This window comes from Plecotus auritus (assembly GCF_963455305.1).
Source record: "Plecotus auritus genome assembly, chromosome: 5".
In the NCBI taxonomy this organism is placed as follows: Eukaryota; Metazoa; Chordata; class Mammalia; order Chiroptera; family Vespertilionidae; genus Plecotus; species Plecotus auritus.
This window is the reverse complement of record NC_137776.1, coordinates 183,281,932-183,303,361: the sequence shown is the minus strand read 5'-3', so window position 1 is coordinate 183,303,361 and position 21,430 is coordinate 183,281,932. Positions and strand designations below refer to the sequence as shown.

The 21,430-nt window shown below is 44.6% G+C and overlaps 1 protein-coding gene across 1 annotated transcript in view; it reads left to right on the top strand.

The window, feature by feature from the left end:
• The first annotated feature begins 2,622 nt into the window (after positions 1 to 2,622).
• The window catches only part of SETX (senataxin), a 58,962-nt gene continuing 40,154 nt past the window's right edge, over positions 2,623 to 21,430 (top strand). The window contains exons 1-7 of the mRNA XM_080671003.1: positions 2,623 to 2,835; positions 3,647 to 3,746; positions 11,043 to 11,232; positions 13,103 to 13,316; positions 15,718 to 15,827; positions 18,007 to 18,226; positions 19,001 to 19,120. Coding sequence (XP_080527129.1) covers positions 11,056 to 11,232; positions 13,103 to 13,316; positions 15,718 to 15,827; positions 18,007 to 18,226; positions 19,001 to 19,120 — 841 coding nt within the window. The 5' untranslated portion in view covers positions 2,623 to 2,835; positions 3,647 to 3,746; positions 11,043 to 11,055. The remainder of the gene's footprint in view (positions 2,836 to 3,646; positions 3,747 to 11,042; positions 11,233 to 13,102; positions 13,317 to 15,717; positions 15,828 to 18,006; positions 18,227 to 19,000; positions 19,121 to 21,430) is intronic.

Here is a 21,430-nt window from a genome sequence, read left to right as displayed (position 1 = left end):
AACACGAATCGTGGGGTTACTCCTGTCCCGACATCCCGCTCCGTAGTACAGGGCCCGGCGGACACGCGGGACACATTCGGCAGCTGTGGCCTCCCGCCTCCCCGGCGGACAAAGCAAGGAGCGTCCAGAGGGCGGGAGGCGCGTGGGTGTATTTTATCGGGTATAATTGCATTTTATTGGGCAAATTATAGAACGTGGACTCTGAAGCCAAAGTGAGGATGAACGATGATGAAATCAATAGAAAGTGGAACAAAAAACTCAGCAACACGTTAGAAGGGAACCGTTTCAAATGGGGAAAGAAATGGCTGATAATCCAAGTCAACGATGAGGAGTGATCAAACGGGAAAAAGGACTGGAGTTTTGACGTGAAATCCGGACATACAGAACGCACAGCGTGGATCTTAACATGGCAACCTGGTAACAAGGTGTCATGATGCGAACGGTCGAGGTTTGGCCACGCCGGAAGCTTTATGTGCTCTGACGTCTGACAGCTCAGAGGTGGGGGAGAGATCGAATTTTTCTTTAATTTGGCAACCCTAAGGATGTACATGACATGGCCGAACAAAATCATTAATTTGAAAGAAGCTTTTATAAACTCAATAAAATGTTATCAGCCTTGCTGGAGAAAAGAATTACCATTGTGTTTCCTGTAAAAAATGATCTTCAGCCTTATTGTTGAGGTAGAGTCGATGAAGCCAAAATATGTAACTTTTATAGAGTTGTGTTTGCAGCTTATATATTGTGTGTGTGTGTGTGTGTGTTTTGGGGGTGGAGTCTGGATTTTTAAAATATTTGTGGAGGGTTTTTTAAAAGTTGTAATTGGTGCCATTCATTCCAGATAAATATTGATTTTCTTTCCAATTCTGCACTCAGACATTTCATTGCAGTCGTTTTAAGCACATCCTCAAACTGTTCAAGCTTCGGGCTCGACAACTCCTGACTGTACCTCGCGTCAATCCTGGGACGTAAGGTGGAGCGTAAAAATCGATTTTCAGAAAAATGCATTCAGTTAAGAAGCACGTGAAGCTTAATATATCGTTTGCAGCGTCAACACAAACGTGAAGTTAGGAGGCCTGGGGCCGGGGGGCTCAGGGGCCACATGAAAGGCTGCCTTCCGTGGGCCCGGGCGCTTTCCTTAGAAACATCAAAAATCGTATTTTATGACCGATGGTTGTAAACACAGGCACATCACTAAATACGAAGGCTTTCGGCCGAACACTCGGTTATGTTTCTAGATTTGCGTGCCTCCAGGGAAGGCCCTCCCGCAGCGTCCAGGGTAGTGCCGCCTCCCACCCTGGCCAGCAGCTGGGCGCTTCGTGACCTTCTCGCCTGCTGCCACGAGTGCTGCCACGAAAGCTGCCACGAATGCTGCCACGAAAGCTGCCAGGACGCGCGTGAAAACGCTCATCTAGGGAAACAGAGGTTCAGGAGGCTCTTCTCTTGCCACCCCATCTTTTCAAGTTTCTTGCCGATAGCCATGCAGGTCTGTCTTTCTCGAAGCCTTCCATAAACGTACCACCTAAAGAGGGATGCATGTACAACTTAGGAGGCGTTCTCCTTGGAAGCAGTTTTCTAGCGCTCTCATTTGAGCACGTCCACGGAACACGGCCCAACTCTTCCCCGGAGTGGAAACGCCTAGAAGCGGGAGAATAACGGTTTTCGCCTCGTGCTCTCAGGTCCAGGGCCAGAGCAGCAAATTAGCTTAACGGCCACCACATTAGCATAACGGTCGTCAAATTAGCATAACGGTCGTCATATTAGCATAACGGTCGTCGAATTAGCATAACGGTGGTCGAATTAGCATAACGGTCGTCGAATTAGCATAACGGTCGTGGAATGTGCATAACGGTCCTCCCCTCAGCCACGCCCCCTGACTGGAACCTTTTCTCCCTGTTCTCGGCTGCCCACTCCTCAGTCTTCGGTTGAGGTTCGCCTTGGTAAGACCGTCGCCCAACCTGCCTGAGGGGCCCGTCGCAGGCCTTTTCCTTCGCAGCACCGGTCAGTATTGGTCATTCCTTGTTTCTTCCGCCGTGTTAGGGTAAAAGCCAGTGGCGGTTCCCCAGCAGCCATCTCAGTAGCAGGTGTTACAACACACGCGTGAGGCTTTCTGGTTGTGGCTGTCCTGTGGTACTCGTACTGTGCTTCTTTGCGGTCCTTTAAAGTATCCTTTCTCTGAAATACAAAGTATACGTACTCCCCCGAATTTGCAGTACCGAATGCATCCTTTTTCTGTAATCCAAAGTATAGCTGTTCCTCCAAATGCACGTTGATTGCATATTAGGTCTTTAAAGGAAATGTAAAAACGGGGGGGGGGGGGGAATTCCTTCGCGGCCCGCGGCACTTCCTCCTGCAGCACCTGAGGCGTTGGGGACAGAAAAGGACAGCGGGAAGCGGAAAGGTAGGCGCCGCGTCCTCCCTGCGAGGAAGTCGTGGGCAGGGCTGCGAGCCCTCCTCGGCGGCTAGCTCCGCCCCCACCGCGCGGGCGCTCCCGATTGGTCTGCCCCGCATCCCGGAAGTGACGCCAGCGCCAGGGATCTGTGTCGCCGGGCCAAACACGGCGCGTCTCTCCCCCACGCCCCGCCCCTCGCGCACCAAAACAAAGTGGCGGCGGAGGCGGGGCTTGCGGCCGGCAGGCGGCGCGCAGGGGCCGGACCTTCGCTCGCGGCGCCGGTGGGTTGGGTGGCGGGGTGCAACCGACACTTCCGCCCTCGCCAGCCTGTGGAGCGGAGGCATGGAGGTGGGCTAGCGGCCGAGGCGAGGCCAGGCCGGGTGAGGAGAGCGGCGGCTCGGGGTCGCACACGTGGGCCCGTGCGCGGCTGGTGTGCGCGGGGCCAGGTGGGATAACCGTCGCGGCGCGTGGGGTCAGGGCGGGCGGGCGGGCGGGCGGGGGGAGGGGCGGCGCGAGTGCGGCGGCTCGAGGAGGGTCGCTGCGCTGCTGGCGGGAGCACCCCCGTGGTGTCCGGTGGATAGTCCCCGGCTGTCTCCTGCACCCCGGGGTCCCGGGCGCTGGGACCCCTTCTCCTCCCTTTCCCGCGTCTACAGTGCAGAATCGTCTGGGCATTGCGTAGTGTCCTCCGGGGTGCAAGGGGGGAGGGTCTAATAGCTGCAGAAAGTCCTGGTCCTCTGGACGCCCCTGCTTTTCTCCCGCTCCGGAGACTCTCCCGCCGCAGAGAGTGCTTCTCCCTAGTGGTTCCTGCTCCACCTGTTCTTAAATGGGCAGCGAAGGAGCTTTGCCTGCCCACCCCACTTCACGTGCGAAAGGTTGGCATGGTCCCGAGGGAACCAGGCACGAGGCTTGAAGGGAAAAGAACCCTTGGGTTAGAAGGAAGAGTTTGACGTTTAAGGTGAGAGATGAGTTAGTGACTGGCGATCCCAGAGCTGGTCATACCTGCCTTTGCTCATTTGGGGAACAGACTGCCCAGCTGTTCTGAGTGGGGCCGGTCCCAGTGAAGTGAGTCCGCCGCCCCACCCCCGTGGAGTCAGAATCGCAGTTGCATCATTTCGACAGTATTTGTCTACTCTGTGAGCGTGAGCTTTTTCATCAGACGGTAACTTCTGGATCCACTTCATAGGATGGATGTGAAACTCAAAGAAGAGTGTAAACTGCTTAACAGTTTTTTACTTTTTCTTTCTTTTCTTATTTCAGAAATGTTCTTTTGAGACCAGAGTCTGGGTATATATGAAAGAAAATCCTCACCCAGGAATCTCGACTGAGAGGCTCACATCTCTGTAAGCCATTAGCCCAGGTACTTATTTTTTTTTAAGAAGTTTTTTCAGTCACCTAATATGTGCCAAAAGGAAAAGTGATTATGCAGAAGAGGTCCTTGCCCTGCAGATTCAGAATTGCTGAGAATAACAGCTCAGCCTGAGATAACGGAGAAGAAGGGAGAGTATGAGTCAGACAAGCCCCAGATATGACGCCACTCAGGGATGGGTCGGTTGCACATGGATAGTTCTCAAATCTGGCTTTTTATAAAAAAATCACTGATGGAATTCTTTGAAAAAAATTTAATCTGAATTTTATCAGTAGTATCATCTGCCCCCTTCCCCCCCTTATTTTTTAGTTTCTTTGGTGAGTTTGATGTACTTTCAGGGTTAAGAACCAGGGAAGAGTGTGAAGGGTGGGTGCTCCAGGCAGATGGATGAGCTTCCATAAAGGCAGGGAACGCCACGCACCAGGAAGCATTTTGGGGAGAGCAGGTGAGGGTTTGGCATGGCGGGAGATGATGCTGAAGCCAGATCAGGCAGGGCCTTATGTGCTGAGCTCAGAAGTTTGAGGTTGATCCCCAGACTTCGGATGACTTCCTCTAGAGGAGTCATTTATGCTTTCACAGTCCAGCTGTCTTCCTGCCCTTTGGCAGCATTTGGAGGAAGAATTGGTGGTGGATCCAAACAGGAGACAGAAGAATCCCATTTAGGCGTCTTCTGTAATCCAGACAAATAATGAGAATGTGTTCAAGTCAGGCAGTGGCAGCCTCCCTGAGAGTAAAGTACAGATGTAACTGAGGAGGTGGGCTCTGGAACGCAGAGATGGGGCCAAGGGAGAGTGCAGGGTAATCCCCAGGTTACTGGTTTGAAAACTAAAGCATGGTGATGCCATGAATATAGAAAATACAGAAACATTTAGTCAAAGTAAGGGTGGAAACCAGAGTGCAGAGGAGCTGAAGAAATGAGTCTAGATGATTTTTTTTCCAAGAAGTTTAGGTGGGAAAGAGAAGAAAGTGATTGTTATTTGAAGATTCTGGCTAGCTAATATGAGAAATGATATCCTCAGAGTAAATCTATGGACAGTTACAGCTATGCCTCTGATGAAGCGTCCTGTGTGATCGACACATCACTGTACAAGGTAGACAGTATGAAATCAGCTCTTTTTAACGGGGAGTGGTTTTTCTGTCCTACAGCTTGATTCTGTGGGTCAGTAATGGTTCCAAGCAGTTAAAAAATACCATGAAATGAACACAGCTGACTTTCAGAAGAACTGAGTTGGGCAAAAACTTCATAGGACTCATGATCTACCAAGGGAAATGGCCATGTGTCCTATTCAGAATTTGCTGGGTTTCCTATCAGGACAGTGATGATTTACATGTGGGGACATAACTATACACATGGCCAGTTGAGAGGAAGCACAGAAGCATGTTTCTCTTGTTGACATGCCTGTAGCACCGTTCTCTGTATTGTAGGTCCCGTGGTGCTTATCTGTTACAGGGGAGTAACTGCCACATACTTGGAGAAAAGGCCTGCTTTTGAGTGTGGAAGTAGCCTAGCTCTCTGAGTGAGGGAAATAAAGAGCAGTCTCCATCATTTTCTTAATGGAAGGGTCGTTTTGCTGACTGCTCTGTTAACATGTTGTGACAAAGTTGTTTTACTTCAGTCCCTTCATTTGTTCTAAGTTTCAGTTTTCCCTGTCAAGTCATGCTCAAAATAATGCATTGTTTGAGAACCCTCTGAAGTTTCACTTTCTATTCTTGACTCTGAACTCACTGCATGTTGAATTAGATCACCAGAAAAATAGCTTCTGCGGATGTTCAACTTCCTGGTGGTGTGATGGCCTTTCAGATATAAGAAACTCTGCTTTAAATAAAATGATTTCAGATTCTGCGGAAACTAATGATATTCAGTGTTACTTGGTGTCCCTAGTTTGCAGCCCCCTTGACAAGGTGTGGGCACTAATCAAACGTAACGGGATTAGAATCAGTGCCAGGGAAGGGCGGGACTCTCCAGCTGAGCTAGCATACTTTCTCTGTTTTTCATTCAAATGAGGACTGTGTACCTCATCATGTTACCTTTTTGCTCAGCTTTTCAGGAAGCTCCTAATTTAGGACTTAGTGAAATTAAATTTCTTTTAAATAATTTTGGATTGCTATTTCTTTTTAAATCTTTTTAAATGTCCTTTTTTTTTTTTTTAAATGTATTTTATTGATATTTTACAGAGAGGAAGGGAGAGGAATAGAGAGTTAGAAACATCGATCAGCTGCCTCCTGCACACCTCCCACTGGGGATGTGCCCGCAACCAAGGTACGTGCCCTTGACCGGAATCGAACCTGGGACCTTTCAGTCCGCAGGCTGACGCTCTATCCACTGAGCCAAACCGGTTTTGGCTTAAATGTCCTTTTTTTTTTTTTTTTTTTTTTTTAATATATTTTATTGATTTTTTACAGAGAGGAAGGAAGAGGGATAGAGAGTTAGAAACATCGATGAGAGAGAAACATCGATCAGCTGCCTCCTGCACACCTCCCACTGGGGATGTGCCCGCAACCAAGGTACGTGCCCTTGACCAGAATCGAACCTGGGACCCTTCAGTCCGCAGGCTGACGCTCTATCCACCGAGCCAAACCGGTTTTGGCTTAAATTTCCTTTTTTATATGTAGTACTTAAATAGTAAAAGCTGCCCTAAATTATTTTTAGGAGCATGAAGAAAGTACACAATTAATACTTAATAAATTCAAAAAATTCCTAAGACAAATACATGTATTTGATTATAAGTACACATTTATGTATAAATCTTTAATCATGGATATAAGAAGCAAGTAAGGAATTTTTCTAAAAAGTGAATTTATTTTCAAGAACTGGCTCCCAGCTGGCATGGTTCAGTGGTTGAGGGTCAACCTATGAACCATGGTTTGATTCCCCATCAAGGCACATGCCTGGGGTTTCAGGCTCGATCCCCAGTGGGGGGTGTGCAGGAGGCAGCCAATCAATGATTCTCATTTTTGATGTTTCTCTCTCTCCCTATCCCTTCCTCTCTGAGATAAATATCTATATATACCTATCTCTATCTCTATCTCTATATCTATATCTATATATCTATATCATATATTAGAGGCCCAGTGCACGAATTCGTGCACCACTGGGGTCCCTTGGCCTGGCCTGAGGGATCAGGCCGAAACCAGCTCTCTGACATCCCCTGAGGGGTCCCAGATTGCAAGAGGGAACAGGCCAGGCCGAGGGACCCCACAGGTGCACAATCAGGGTCGGGAGAGACATGGGAGGTTGGCTAGTTGGGGAGGGACTGGGGAAGGGCTCCAGGGCTCCAGGGTGTGTACAGCCTGTCTGGCTCAGTCCCAATCGGCCAGACCCCAGCAGCAAACTAACCTGCCAATCAGAGCGTCTGCCCCCTGGTGGTCAGTGCACGTCATAGCGAGTGGTAGAGTAGCCTTAGCATATCATTTGCATATTACACTTCGATTTGTAGAACGGATGACTGGACACTTAGCATATTAGCCGTTTATTATATAGGATATTTTAAGAACTGGCATTATGCCACAAAAGCCTCAGCAGTAAGATATAATTTCTGTCAAGATGTCATCTGGCTCTGGCTGGTTTTTCCCAGTAGTTAGAGCATCACATCCATGGTTCTCTCTCTTTCTCCCCCTTTCCTCCCTCCCTCATCTCCCTCCCTCCCTCCCTCCCTTATACTCTCTAAAAATCAACAGAAAAAATAGCCTTGGCTGAGGATTAATCACACAAAAATGTCATTTGAATTTGAGGGTAATATGCATTCAAAACTGCCAAGTTTCTTTACCCAAGTATTCATGTTTCTTAACCTTTTTTTGTCCCTTCTCTCCCTCCTGAAAGGAAACACTTGAGACATTTCTTTCCTATGCATTTCCCATGAATTTTAAACTAGCAATGTAGTATGTATCTGCGCACTGTATGTATATGTGTGCTTTATACATGAAAAGAACAGGACTGACCCGTGGCATCTCCTCGAGGATGACACCACCCCCGATGAGAATGCATGGGCGAGGTCCATCTAGTTTACGAAGTGAACTTAGTTAGGCTTAAACTTTTTTCCCATTAGGTTGGTATTTTACATTCACTAGACACTTAAGGTCAAGTTTCTCAAGATGAGGTTTGTTGGATAATTTCCTGGCCAATTCCCAGTCCGTCATTAGTTTCATCTGAAAACCCTTTGCTTCCCTTTGGGTGTGGTTTTCTTCCTTCGTGATTCAGACGGGCCGATAGCTGTTGAGGTGGTACTTGGGTTAGTCTGATGTTTGTCTCATGCAGAGACGGGGGCGCCGTGGGTTTGGGAGAAGCATGTTTCAGAGTTGAAGCTGCTTCCTCCTCACACTAGGGCGGGTTATAAACATGACTGACGCGGTGATGTCAACCTTGATCATTTGGTGAAGGTTGTGTTTGCCAGGTGTCTCCACTCTAAAATCACTGTTTTTCCCTTTTCATACTCTCTTCTTGGAGGTAATTCACTCAGGATGGGTGGGATGAAGTGCCACCTCCTGGAATGGGGAGTGTCACTATATTATTTGGAATTCTTCTGTGAGGAAGATTTGTCCCTTCTCCCACATTTGTTTGTTCACTCACTCATTTATAGCAGTACGGATTCGTGGGTATTTGCTTTGTACTGTGGGTTATAATCCAGTATTATATTTATTTTGTTCAGAATGTTTGCGCTTTGGCCGTTGAGAGCTCTTTCAGGTTGGCTCCTGTGTCCCTTTGCATGTCCTTTTGTATTTTGAGCACTTTGTCTTTCTGGGGGTACAGGATGCTCCGGGCTCACCTTGTGCTTTCCCTGCCCCAGCTCCTCCCTCCCTCCCTGCCACCCTCCCCCCCTTGTTTGTTTGTTTATTTTAATGCAGACATTTGCTTTTTTAAAAAAATACTTTGATTTTTTACAGAGAGGAAGAGAAAGGGATAGAGAGTTAGAAACATCGATGAGAGAGAAACATTGATCAGCTGCCTCCTGCACACTCCCCACTGGGTATGTGCCCGCAACCAAGGTACATGCCCTTGACCGGAATCGAACCCGGGACCCTTCAGTCCGCAGACCGATGCTCTAGCCACTGGGCCAAACCGGTCAGGGCAACATTTGCTTTTTTAAAAAATGTATTTTATTGATTTTTTTTAACAGAGGAAGGGAGAGGGATAGAGAGTTAGAAACGTCGATGCGAGAGAATCATCGATCAGCTGCCTCCTGCACACCCCCCACTGGTGCCTGCAACTGAGGTACGTGCCCTTGACCAGAATCGAACCTGGGCCAAACTGGTTAGGGTGCAAACATTTGCTTTTTATATAACCACAATACCCTGTTATTGGCAGTGAGCATTATGTTGTTTTTATGTGCATTTAGTTAAGGGTAAAAATATAGATCTTAGCTTATTTTTATTCCACCCCATTAGCGTGGGAGATCTCCCTGGCGTTTGGCTTTTATCCTGTTTGCTAATCTCAGTTTCATGTCATCTGCGGTTCTGATAAACCTACCTCATAGGTCTTTATTCAGTTCCTGACACATTTGGTTCTTTGGATTTCCTGGTACGGTCTTGCTACTTTACTCTCCTTGAGACTGCTAGGATTTGGAAAAGTATTTAATTTTAACCTTTTCACTTGATCTTGAGTGGTAGAGGCTCTGATGATATTATAAACACTAAAAGTTGGAGACAGTCAAAAACTAAGTATCAAGATCAGTAGCAATAGGTTAACATTTGTAGCTGTTACAGTGCATTGATGAGCAGTGAATTATGGCCAGCAACTCACTGTGGCCAATTCATGTGTATCTATACTTTGTAAACAAGAGAAAACCCTTCTCTGTGGGATTTGTTGGTATGGATTAATACTTACGGATTTTCATGTTTCCAGGGATTTCTGGAACGTGGCTTTTGGGAATGTAAAGGTTTCTTAAGCTTTTGACTCTGCTTCAGTACTTCTGGAGAACATGCAAAATCCATGCTTTGGAAACAGAGAGAGTTCTCTGTCTGAATATGTTTTCCTTCAATACTAGTGGCCCAGTGCACGAATTCATGCACATTGAAAGGAAATTAATTAGAAGAAATATTTTATTTTATTTTTTTAAAAATATATTTTATTGATTTTTTTTTTTTTTTACAGAGAGGAAGGGAGAGGGATAGAGAGTTTGAAACATCGATGAGAGAGAAACATCGATCAGCTACCTCCTGCACGCCCTCTACTGGGGATGTGCCCGCAACCAAGGTACATGCCCTTGACCGGAATCGAACCTGGGACCTTTCAGTCCGCAGGCTGATGCTCTATCCACTGAGCCAAACCGGTTAGGGCTAGAAGAAATATTTTAATATCACTATTCGCGTTTTCTCTATAATAGAAGTGTCAACCAAATCCATGATCAACAATGACAGATTGAAATACACACATGCAGTTGGCGCCAGCGAGAGCTTTATATGTATCGTGCATGTGCAAGTCAACTTAGTCTTTTATAGATAGAGAATAAACTTGCTTAATTAGACCTGCTTTCTGATTTAGCTAAACTTTTCCAGCCCAGTGAAGCACCCCAACTTCTCTTTCAGGTCATTGTCAGCAACACAGCAGGAAATATCAACACAAAGCAGATTATTATTGTAGATCACTCAGGGAGAACAAAGGGTAAAATATTTAACTGCAGCAGTGTTTGACTATATTCTGTGCAGTGAGAAAGCCTGAAGTCATTTTCAAGGTCCACCATTTCTTTTCAATTGGGTCAAGTTTCTAAGCTTTCTAAATGTCCATTTTCCGTCTAATGAAAATAGGATTCCACCGAGTCTCCTATCTCCCTACTCCAGGACTTCTGTGAGGATCAAATGAGATGAGGCATGAGAAAACACTTCGCAGACATTTGGTTAAAGTATGAATTGTTTGCACCTGGCTATAAAGCAAGTCATGTTCCTGGGCTGAAGAAACGGCAAGGAAGCTAGTTGCTAGGGAGAGGAAGCCGGGCATTGCTACGTGATATCATTACCCAGACTGTTGGACACTTACATGTTAGCCTTTTATATATGTAGATGACATAGTTTTGAGCCTTTTTTTATAGCACAACTGTATTGCCTTATGATGTTTACAACTAACAAAGTGCTTTCATTTTATTATATTTTTCATGTGTCAAAGAAGGTTTTGAGGAGTGGGCTCAGATTTGAGTTAGTCCATTATTGACAGCTGGCCAGCAGGTGGTTCTCAATGTGGTTGAGGTACGTTCTCAGTTGAGGGTGATGGTCGTTTGAGGAAGTGTACCCATTCTTCACACAGAACAGGCCTAAAGTGCTGTTTTGTTTATCTTTAGTCTTCGTTTTGTTTCCTAGATCCAGGTACAGAATGAGCACATGTTGCTGGTGTACGCCAGGTGGCGTTTCCGCCATTGAGTTCCTACAGCGCTATGCATCCAGGACCCAGTCCAGTGAATTCCAGACAGCAGATGATGACCTCTGCTACTGCTTAGAGTGTGTGACCGAGTACCACAGAGCAAGGGACGAACTGCCATTCTTGCATGAGGTAAGTTACATTACAGGGGAATGTTTTTCGGAGCTTGATCACTAGGAAGGGAATAAATTTGAACTTTTATTCAGGGAACTGATAATTTAAACTTTAAAGGCTGTATATACCTCTAGTCCCTAATTCATTCCCTGCTGTATAGTAGCTGCTGAATCCATGGCCATTAACTGATGGAATTGAATTGAAACCTAAAACAGAATTGTATGATCTCTCACTTTTAGTCATCCTATATAATAATCCTATGTAATAATCCTATGTAATAAAAGGCTTATATGCAAACCAAACAGCAGAAGGACTGGTTGCCATGACATGCACTGACCACCAGGGGGCAGGAGCTGCCCCCTGGTGGTCAGTGTGCTTCCACTGGGGGAGCGCCGCTCAGCCAGAAGCTGGGCTCATGGCTGGTGAGTGAGCGGCGGTGGCGGGAGCCTCTCCCGCCTCTGTGGCAGCGCTAAGGATGTCCGGGGAGTGGGCCTAAGCCGTCAATCGGACATCCCCTGAAGGCTTCTGGACTGCGAGAGGGCGCAGGCTGGGCTGAGGGACACCCCCCCACACACCCCGAGTACCTGAAATTCATGCACTGGGCCTCTAGTTTTGATATAAAACAATTTTATGAAATGATGTGTGGGGAGAGGGTTGGTTCACGTCAGTACATCAATATATTTGACAGTATTATTCATGTATCTGAATGGCTTGGGCTATGTTTTTATTGATTTTTTTTCTCTTTTTATTTTTAAATGGGTAAATGGTATGAACCTCCGAGCACAAGCATATATTCTAGTCATAGTAAGCCAGACTAACACACATCATTTAAAAACGTAGCTTTGAATGTTTGGTTTGTTACATTTATGTGATGAGAAATAGAACACTGCCCTGGCTTGTGCGGCTCAGGTGGCTGAGTATTGTCCCATGTATCCAGAGGGCACAGGTTCAATTCCTGGTCGGGGCATTTGCCCAGATTGCAGGCTTGAACCCCAGTAGGGGGCAATTGATGTTTCTCTCTCTCCCTCTCTTTCTAAAATAATCAATAAAAACATATTTTAAAAAATAAAACGCAGACCATCGAGATGATATATAGAGAGGAGGAGGTTCAGTTCCTGGTGGGGGCATGTGCCAGGGTTGTGGGCTTGATCCCCAAGTGTGGGGCGTGCAGGAGGCAGCTGATCAGTGATTCTCATCATTGATGTTTCTGTCTCTCTGTCTTCCTTCCTCTCTGAAATCAATAAAGATATATTTTAAAAAATGGACAGTGAAGTAATAACAAAAAATAATATTTGTAAGCAAATATTGGTTAGAAGCATTTTTAAATTAACAATGTATTAATTTTCACATATGACATATGGACTGGAAATTTCATCTGTTAAATCTAAAGTCTTTTAAATCGAGGTCCGCAAAATCGAGGATTTACTGTGTTCATTCATGTATCATAAATGTGGCTGTGGTTAGTGACTATTCAAATAAATCTAATATGTGATGTCTACTTAATTAATTTATTTTTTTACATTAAATACCAAACACAGATTTGGCTTCCTTTCTTTTTTCTTTACATATTTCTTTATTGATTTCAGAGAAGATGGGAGAGGGAGAGAGAGATAGAAACATCAGTGATGAGAGAGAATCATTGCTTGGCTGCCTCCTACTGGGGATTGAGCCTGCAACCCTGGCATGTGCCTTTGGCTGGAATTGAACTTGGGATCCTTCAGTCCACAGGCCGACGCTCTATCCACTGACCCAAACCAGCAAGGGCTGTGATGTCTCCTTTAAAATTCTGCATCTTTATGCGTAGGAAAAGGCTTTTAGAAAGATCATGACATCCAGTATTTTTGTGGGTAAGATATAAAGCACGCTGCCCGTTTTTCTTTTCCTGTAGGTTTTATGGGAATTAGAAACCTTACGTCTCGTAAATCACTTTGAAAAATCTATGAAAGCAGAAATCGAAGATGATGATGATGAATTATATATCATAGACAACAATGGAGAGGCACAACCGTTTGACTTTACTGGCCAAGACTTTGAAAATAAGCTTCGAGTTCCTCTTCTCGAAATCCTGAAATACCCTTATCTGCTTTTGCATGAGCATGTTAGTGAGTATCCTGGGTGTTCTACAGGTTGTATCAGTTTTATTATTTCAAGGATTATAAGAATTTAGGTTTATTTATATGAAAACCTGTTTGTTAAACATATAATTAGTATATTTAATATTTTTCCCAACATTTTGTTACCAGAGTTTCCAAACAAAGTAAATTATGTAGTAAACACCCCGTACACACCACATAGATTCCACGGTAGCGAACATCTTGCTGTATTTGCTTTATTACATGCTTTATTCATCTCTTCATTCAGTTCATTTTCATTCCTGTGTTTTTCTCAACCTTGGCATGATTGACTTTTTTAAAAAATATATTTTTATTGATTTCAGAGATGAAGGGAGAGGGAGAGAGAGAAACAGCAAGGATGAGAGAGAATCACTGATCAGCTGCCTTCTGCACTCTCCGCACTGGGGATGGAGCTGCAACCCTGGCGTGTTCTCTGACCAGGAATTGAGCTGTGACAACCACTGAGCCATGCCAGCCGGCCGGCACTATTGCCATTTTAGGCTGGGTTGTTCTTCGTTGTGGGGACTGTCCTGTACCCTGTAGGATGGGTACCAGCATCTCTGGCCTCCATCTGCTAGATGCTATAGGACCCCACTCTCCCCGACCCCAGTTGTGAAAACCAAAAATATCTCCAGAAAATGCTCAGATGCCCCGTGGAAGTTGGGGCAGGGCTGGGAGAGGCAGAATCATGCCTGTCTGGGAACACTGGGCTGCAGTGATTTTCAGTGATCGCTATGGCGTTGCAGGTGATGGCTGCCTGGAGTTTGGTCGTTTATGTTTGCATTTCTTAATGTGAATCTCTTAAAAGTAAAAGACATTTTCCTGCTCTGTCATATCTAACAAAATAACACATTTAATATCTACTCCATATTTACATTTTTCCGGCAGTCACAAAATAAGGCTTTTGGCTGGTTTGTTTAAATAGAGTCCAGTCAGGGATCATACATTACATTTGGTTCTCCTTTCTTAGTCTCTTTTAATCCAAAAGAGTCTGTTCATGCACACATGGCCACACACCTTTTCGTTGGTGTGGCTCTTGTCGTCCTTAAGTGACTTGTTGAGACTGGAGTTGCCCTATAGAATAATGCACATTATGGATCTTTCTCATTGCTTTCTTGTGATGTTTTTTAACTTACGTCAGTAAACTGGAAAGTTGATCTAAAGATTTGGTTAAATCTAAATACATTAGAAATAGATTTTAAAATTCCAACAAGTCATTGTTAGAATATTTGTTAAAGAATACTACACCCAGGAAAATATGTAAGCTTGATATTGTTTCACAACCAAACACAGCCTCTGTGGCCACCACTCAGCTAAAGAAACGATGTCAGAGCTCCCCTCATGCTTTTCAAGCCTCTATCCCTCCTCCCCAAGCCAGCCCCTGCTGCTGCCAGTGTTCTTTGAAGCTTAACAAACTAAAGTTGCTTCATCTGGTAGAGTGAGTGTATGAGTCTATTTTGAATATATTTTATTGATATTTCACAGAGAGGAAGGGAGAGGGATAGAGAGCTAGAAACATCGATGAGAGAGAAACATCGATCAGCTGCCTCCTGCACACCTCCCACTGAGGATGTGCCCGCAACCAAGGTACATGCCCCTGACCGGAACCGAACCCGGGACCCTTCAGTCCGCAGGCCGACGCTCTATCCACTGAGCCAAACCGGTTTCGGCGTATGAGCCTATTTTGAAAGAGTAATGAAGACATTTCCATAAAGCAACAGGAGTTAGAACAGTGCTCACATAGTGGAGCAGTGAAGTGTCCAGACATCAACCAGTTGTATTTGAGGAATTGAGTGTCTGATGATGGCAGCATTTCAAACCAGTGGAGAGAATGGATTTTTTGATAAATAAGAGCAGGACAACATAGCCCAGTGGTCGGCAAACTCATTAGTCAGCAGAGCCAAATATCAACAGGACAACGATTGAAATTTCTTTTGAGAGCCAAATTTTTTAAACTTAAACTATATAGGTAGGTACATTGTTATTAACTTAATTAGGGTACTCCTAAGATGGCCTTTGCTAAAAACTCAAGGGGCCAAAGAGCCGCAAGTAGCTCGCGAGCCTTATTGAGTACCAGATAAAGTCTACATGAGTCAAAATGTAAAATTCTAATGGAATTGGACCTATAACCATACTTCTAAGAGGATACCCTAGGGAGATAATTATGCCAGGAGTAAAAAATAAAAAAACGTATATATACTAGTAAAGTCAGAATAATTCATAGGAACCATACTGGGATCATTCTTTCAGACAGGTACATAGTGTTCCTACATTTACAAGGGCCAGGTTTTCATTTACTTACAGACCAACCGAAGGGGCCAGATTTAGGTACTCTCGATAAGTTGATAAAATGTATGTCTTATGTTTACTGCCTCATTTTTCTATTTAGACGAGTTATGTGTTGAAGCACTTTGTCGGATGGAACAAGCAAATTGCTCCTTTCAGGTTTTTGAGAAACAGCCCGGAATCTATTTGTTTTTGGTCCATCCCAACGAAATGGTGAGTATGAGTGTTAGACGACGGAAGGACATACGGTACTTTTGCGCGTGTGGATAGCTGTATTAGAGGTTTCGATGCGTATTTTGTTTAAAATGTTTGTCAGAATACTTCTGACCGGTGCTGCTTCAGCTCAGAAGACAAAGAAGAGAGTAAAGTTGCCTCTTCCAGGGCAGGGCCTGAGCCAGGGCAGCGCTGCCTTCTCCTGCTCTCCTTGTCTGCCTGCCCCCCGCCAGACACGTGGCCATGCCAGAGACCGTGCTGGGAAGTCACTTCACTAGTAGCTGAGCTTTCTCAGTGCGGGGGTGGGGCGGGGGGAGGGAAGTCAGTTCCTCAGTGCGGGTGGGGCGGGGGGAGGGAAGTCAGTTCCTCAGGGCCACAAGTGAGGGCCAGAGATCAGAACATCCTGCGGCAGGAACCGCGGCAGAGAGCGCTCCAGGCTGTCGAACCCTGCCATGGAGCTTGTCGCAGAGGTTTTGCTTTTGAGGTTCCTCTTTTCATTTTTTCCTCCCTTTTTAAAATGTTTTATTATGGAAAATAGCAAACATACAAAAGTAGAGCAGTATAGTGAACCCCTATATATTCATCACTGAGCCTCAATTATCAATACATGGTCGATAGTATACTCCCCTTTGGATTCATTGGAGCAAACCTGAGACACCAGAGCATGTCATCCATAAAATGCTTCAGAACAGGTCTCTAAAAGATAGGAACTTTGTGCCGATTTATTGTTGCAGTCTCAGTAGGGCTTATCTTTAGATCCTTAGTTACAGGGTTCTGTCCAGCTAGTTTTCAGGTGGTTCTTAAGGATAGTAGTTTTATAATTTAGTTGTAATTTTGATGTGATGGTGTGAGGAGGTGAGCATAGCATCTCCTTACACTTAACATTGGGAAAAAAACAAAACAATACCATCCCCACACCTAAAATAACTATTTTTGTTGTTAATCCTTACCCAACCTTATTTTTTCCATTGATTTTTTTTTTAAGTTTTTATTTTTTTTACTAGAGGCCTGGTGCACGAATTCATGCAGGGGTGGGGTCCGGCTGGCCAGCCCTAATCAGGGCTGATCTGGCCAGGCCGGCCCGGGGGAGGGGCCTGCGGGCAATTGGCTGGCCAGCCCTGCCCCTGATCAAACTCCCTGTCAAGGGGACAATTTGCATATTAGCCTTTTTATATAGGATTTTATTTTTTAATTTTAGTTTTTTTAAAAAAATTGATTTCAGAGAAGAAGGGAGAGAGAAAGAGAGAGAAACATCAGTGATGAGAGAGAACCATTGATCAGCTGCCTCCTGCATGCCTCCTATTAGGGATGTGTCCTTGTCTGGAATCAAACCCCAGATCCTTCAGTACACAGGCTGATGCTCTATCCACTGAGCCAAAACAGCTAGGGCTCCATTGATTTTTTTTGCAGAGTGGAAGGGAGTGGGAGAGACATAGAGAATCTTCTATGTGAGAGAGTAACATTGATTGGTTGCCTCCCACACTTGCCCAAACCGGAGCTGGGGGTCGAGCCTGCAACCCAGGTATGTGCCCTTGACCAAAATTGAGCCCATGACCCTTCAGTTCATGGGCTGATTCTCTAACCACTGAGAAACTGGCTATGGCTCTGTGTTTAAAAATATTTTTTAAAAATATATTTTTAATGATTTCAAAGAGGAAGGGAGAGAGAGAGATAGAAACATCAATGATGAGAGCGAATTACTGATCAGCTGCCTCCTGCATGCCCCCCCTGGGGATCAAGCCCATGACAGGGCATGTGCCCTTGTCTGGAATTGAACCTGGGACCCTTCAGTCTGCAGGCGACACTCTGTCCACTGAGCCAAACCAGCCAGGGCTCTTGTGTCTTTAAAAAAAAAATTATTTTTGTCTTTGTCTTTTTTTTAAATTGATTTGAGAGAGAGGGAAGGGAGAAGGAAAGGGAGGTGGGAGGAAGGAAGAAATATCTATTTGTTGTTCCACTTATTTATGCATTCATTGGTTGATTCTTGTATGCACCTGACCAGGGATTGAACCCGTAACCTTGGCCTGTCTGATGACACTCTAATCAGCTGAGCTGCATGGCCAGGACCTAGTATTTTGTGTCTTTTAAAATCTATAGGGAACCCTATATCGTAAGTAGGTGTTGGGTGTAGGGAGACAATTGTTTGTTGAAGGAAGTGACGAATGTGTTGTGCTTCTAGGTTCGTCGTTGGGCTATCCTGACTGCAAAAGGCTTGGGAAAAGTGGACAGAGACGATTATTATGACTTACAAGAGGTTTTGACTTGCCTTTTTAAAGTCATTGAGTTGGGGCTTTTAGAAAATACAGACATTTATACTACTTCCGTCCTTGAGAAGGGTAAACTGATCATCCTGCCCCCACACATGTATGACACTTCCAACTATAAAAACTATTGGTTGGGTAAGTATTGTCACTACACAACGAGCCTTAGTATTTTCCTGCAGTTCTTATGAGTGTCCTGCAAAAGAAGTGATCTCTCTTGATAATCTTTTCAAAGTTGCTAAATACAGGATTTCATAGTTTCCAATTCTTTTGTCATTAAATTGACATAACTACACATCTTGTTTTTAAATATTTATCCTAGAAACAATCTGTGTAAGACATACATTTTCAAGTATAGCAAATAGATATTTTATTTGAAACAATATTAGATATATAAAAATATTGATAAAGTAGTTGACTTTGATAGGGTTTGATCTAGTTTAAGAAAAGGTTTAATGCCTCTTTTTCTATCTGTAAAGTATTTCCTGAGAGGAAGAGATACTAGCTTTGGTTTTCAACAAGTTCTAAACTGACTCAAAGTAGTTACACCCTACTTGACTGAATTGAAGTCTTGCAGTCATGGGTCCTATTTGGCAGTGGTTGGTACTTGAAATCTGATTATCTTAAAAATGAAGCCATCTTAGACATGATGAAATACAGATTGTGTGGTAGTCACCTTAGAAATAGCTTCCTAACCAAATTCATACCATGTTCCCATTTTATTCTCAAATTAGTCTGACGTCCTTTTACTTAGGAATAGATGTCTGTGAGGACATCAGAGTTAAATTATGTTAGAGAAACAATTCTGCTTGATTCGTCTTTCTGCCTTGGTATTCTTTGCCACCTGAACGAGAGGAAGCATGAGGGTGGTGCTACTTAATCCATTAAAGAAACCCGTAAACAATCTTCCAGGTATTTGCATGCTGCTGACCATTCTCGAGGAGCAAGCCATGGATTCACTGTTGTTGGGCTCAGACAAACAGAATGATTTCATGCAGTCAATACTTCACACCATGAAGAAGCAGACAGAGGGTAAGACACTTGATTCGTTAAGTGCTTTTGAATGCTCTGATGATGATGCACTTTTAAAATACTGGCGTCATTGCAAGAATTGTGTGTACAGTGTGGAGGAAAGAAAACATTTTATTTTTTAAAAAATATATTTTATTGATTTTTTACAGAGAGGAAGAGAGAGGGATAGAGAATTAGAAACATCGATGAGAGAGAGACAATGATCAGCTGCCTCCTGCACGCCCCCTACTGGGGATGTGCCCGCAACCCAGGTACATGCCCTTGACCGGAATCGAACCTGGGACCCTGAGTCCGCAGGCCGACGCTCTATCCACTGAGCCAAACCGGTTAGGGCGGAAAGAAAACATTTTATTGTTTAGGTCACAGATGCAGAATCCTAAATTGGAAGGGACCTTTAGAGTTTAATTCAACACCTTTCATAAAAGAAGAGATGGAAGCCCAGGGAGGTCACTTACTTTACGTGGTGCAACACCCAGTTAGTGGTAGAGTTAAGAGTAGAGTCTATAGGAGGAAAGTTTCTAATAGCAGCGTAGTTAAAATTGTACAGAAAGTCTCCCTGTCCACTGTCTTCCTTTTTTCCTGCTTCATTTCATTTTAGTTCTCTATTGTTTCACTGTCCAACATGAACTAGCCAAATGTGGCTGTTTAAATTACAGTGAAAGAAAAATTTAGTTCTTCAGGCCCCTCATTCTATTTCAGGTACTTAGCCGCACGTGCTGGTGGCTACTGTACTGAGCAGTCAGTACAGCTCAGAGCATGTCCAGCACCACAGGACCTGCGCTGGCAGCGCTGCTCAGAGAATCCAGAAAATAGGTCTGAACCATGTAGTCCTGTTTATCATCAGACCAACTTTCTTTCGCTCATGGTTGTATCAGGGGAGGGTTGTGCGTCAGTGTTTGTCACCTTGTCTCCTTTGTGAAGGACGGAATCTGTAGTGAAGACCAAGCAGCCAGATCCTGCAAAAACACTGTGAATATGATTTTCCCTCTTTGACTTCCCTTTAGGCGACTTCAGTGTGGGTATAAACTCATTTGTGGGAGATTCTAAAATATGTAAATGGTATTCTTTTTTGCTAGATTATTCCTAATTACGGTTTTTACGAGTTTGTTTGCCGGCATGTACTACCTAAGTTGTCGTTTCTTTCTGAACACCGTGCACACAATTTTGTTCTCTGTTAACCCTGCTCCCCTGACCTTCAGAATGCCACACCTCTGAAACCTTCCTTGTCTTCACCTGACTGATGACATTTTTCCTTAATTTGACAGTTTACGATACGTGTCTGCTGTAGTAAAGCATAAGAAAGTATATGAGTCCTAGCCCATTTGGCTCAGTGGATAGAGTGTCAGCCTGCGGACTGCAAGGTCCCAGGTTCGATTTCGGTCAAGGGTACATGCCCAGGTTGCGGGCTCGATCCCCTAGTAAGGGGGCGTGCAAGAGGCAGCCAATCAGTGATTCTCTCCCATCATTGATGTTTCTATCTCTCCCCTCTCCCTTCCTCTCTGAAATCAATAAAAATATGTTAAAAAAAAAGTACATGATATGGTCTACATGACTGACTGATGAAAAACTGGACTCTAAGCGTCCTGAGGGCAATAAAACTGGAGGTTCTGGGGTGACTACAAGACAACAGTCAGAGTCAGAGCATTGGCCTCCGAAGGGAGGGTACTGTAGAGATGACGTGGCTGGGGAATGTGTGACTGAAGCTTTGGAGCTGGACCTGGGTGAATGGGGCTTTGAGGGATGGTACTGATAGTGAAGGCATTCTGGTTCTTGTTTGGGAAAAAGCCAGCTCTTTGTGCTGTAGCTAGGGAGTGATTATGGGAGGGTGACAGATAAAGCTGGAGAACAATAGAGGAAGACTAAGTGCTTGACTGAGGACTTTGAATTTCCTTAGAAGACATTAAGGAGCAATTGAAGGTCTTTGAGTGGGGCAGTATCTTGCCACTGCATGTCTGATAGGAAGAGGGAAAGGACTAGAGGTTAGAGCTTGTCAGTTATGGGAATTCCGGCCACTGGAGGGAAGTGGATTCCAACAAGCCATGTTGCAGTTGGGTGGGTAAAGGCCGTGCGGCTCTGCTTCCCCGTTAGCCTTGGTGAATCCTAGGCTTTGCTTACATCTGGAAATACCAAGTTTTTCTTTCCTCTACTTCTCTTCTGTGATTTATTGAAGGAAGGGAGTTCTGGGAGAAGGTGAGTTGGATAGAAAAGATGGCTTCAAGTGTGGCAAATGGTGGGAAAGTATATCCATTTGTTCTCCATTTAAAAATTTTTTACAGAGGCGTAGAGTATTGCTTGAAAAAAAATTCAAAA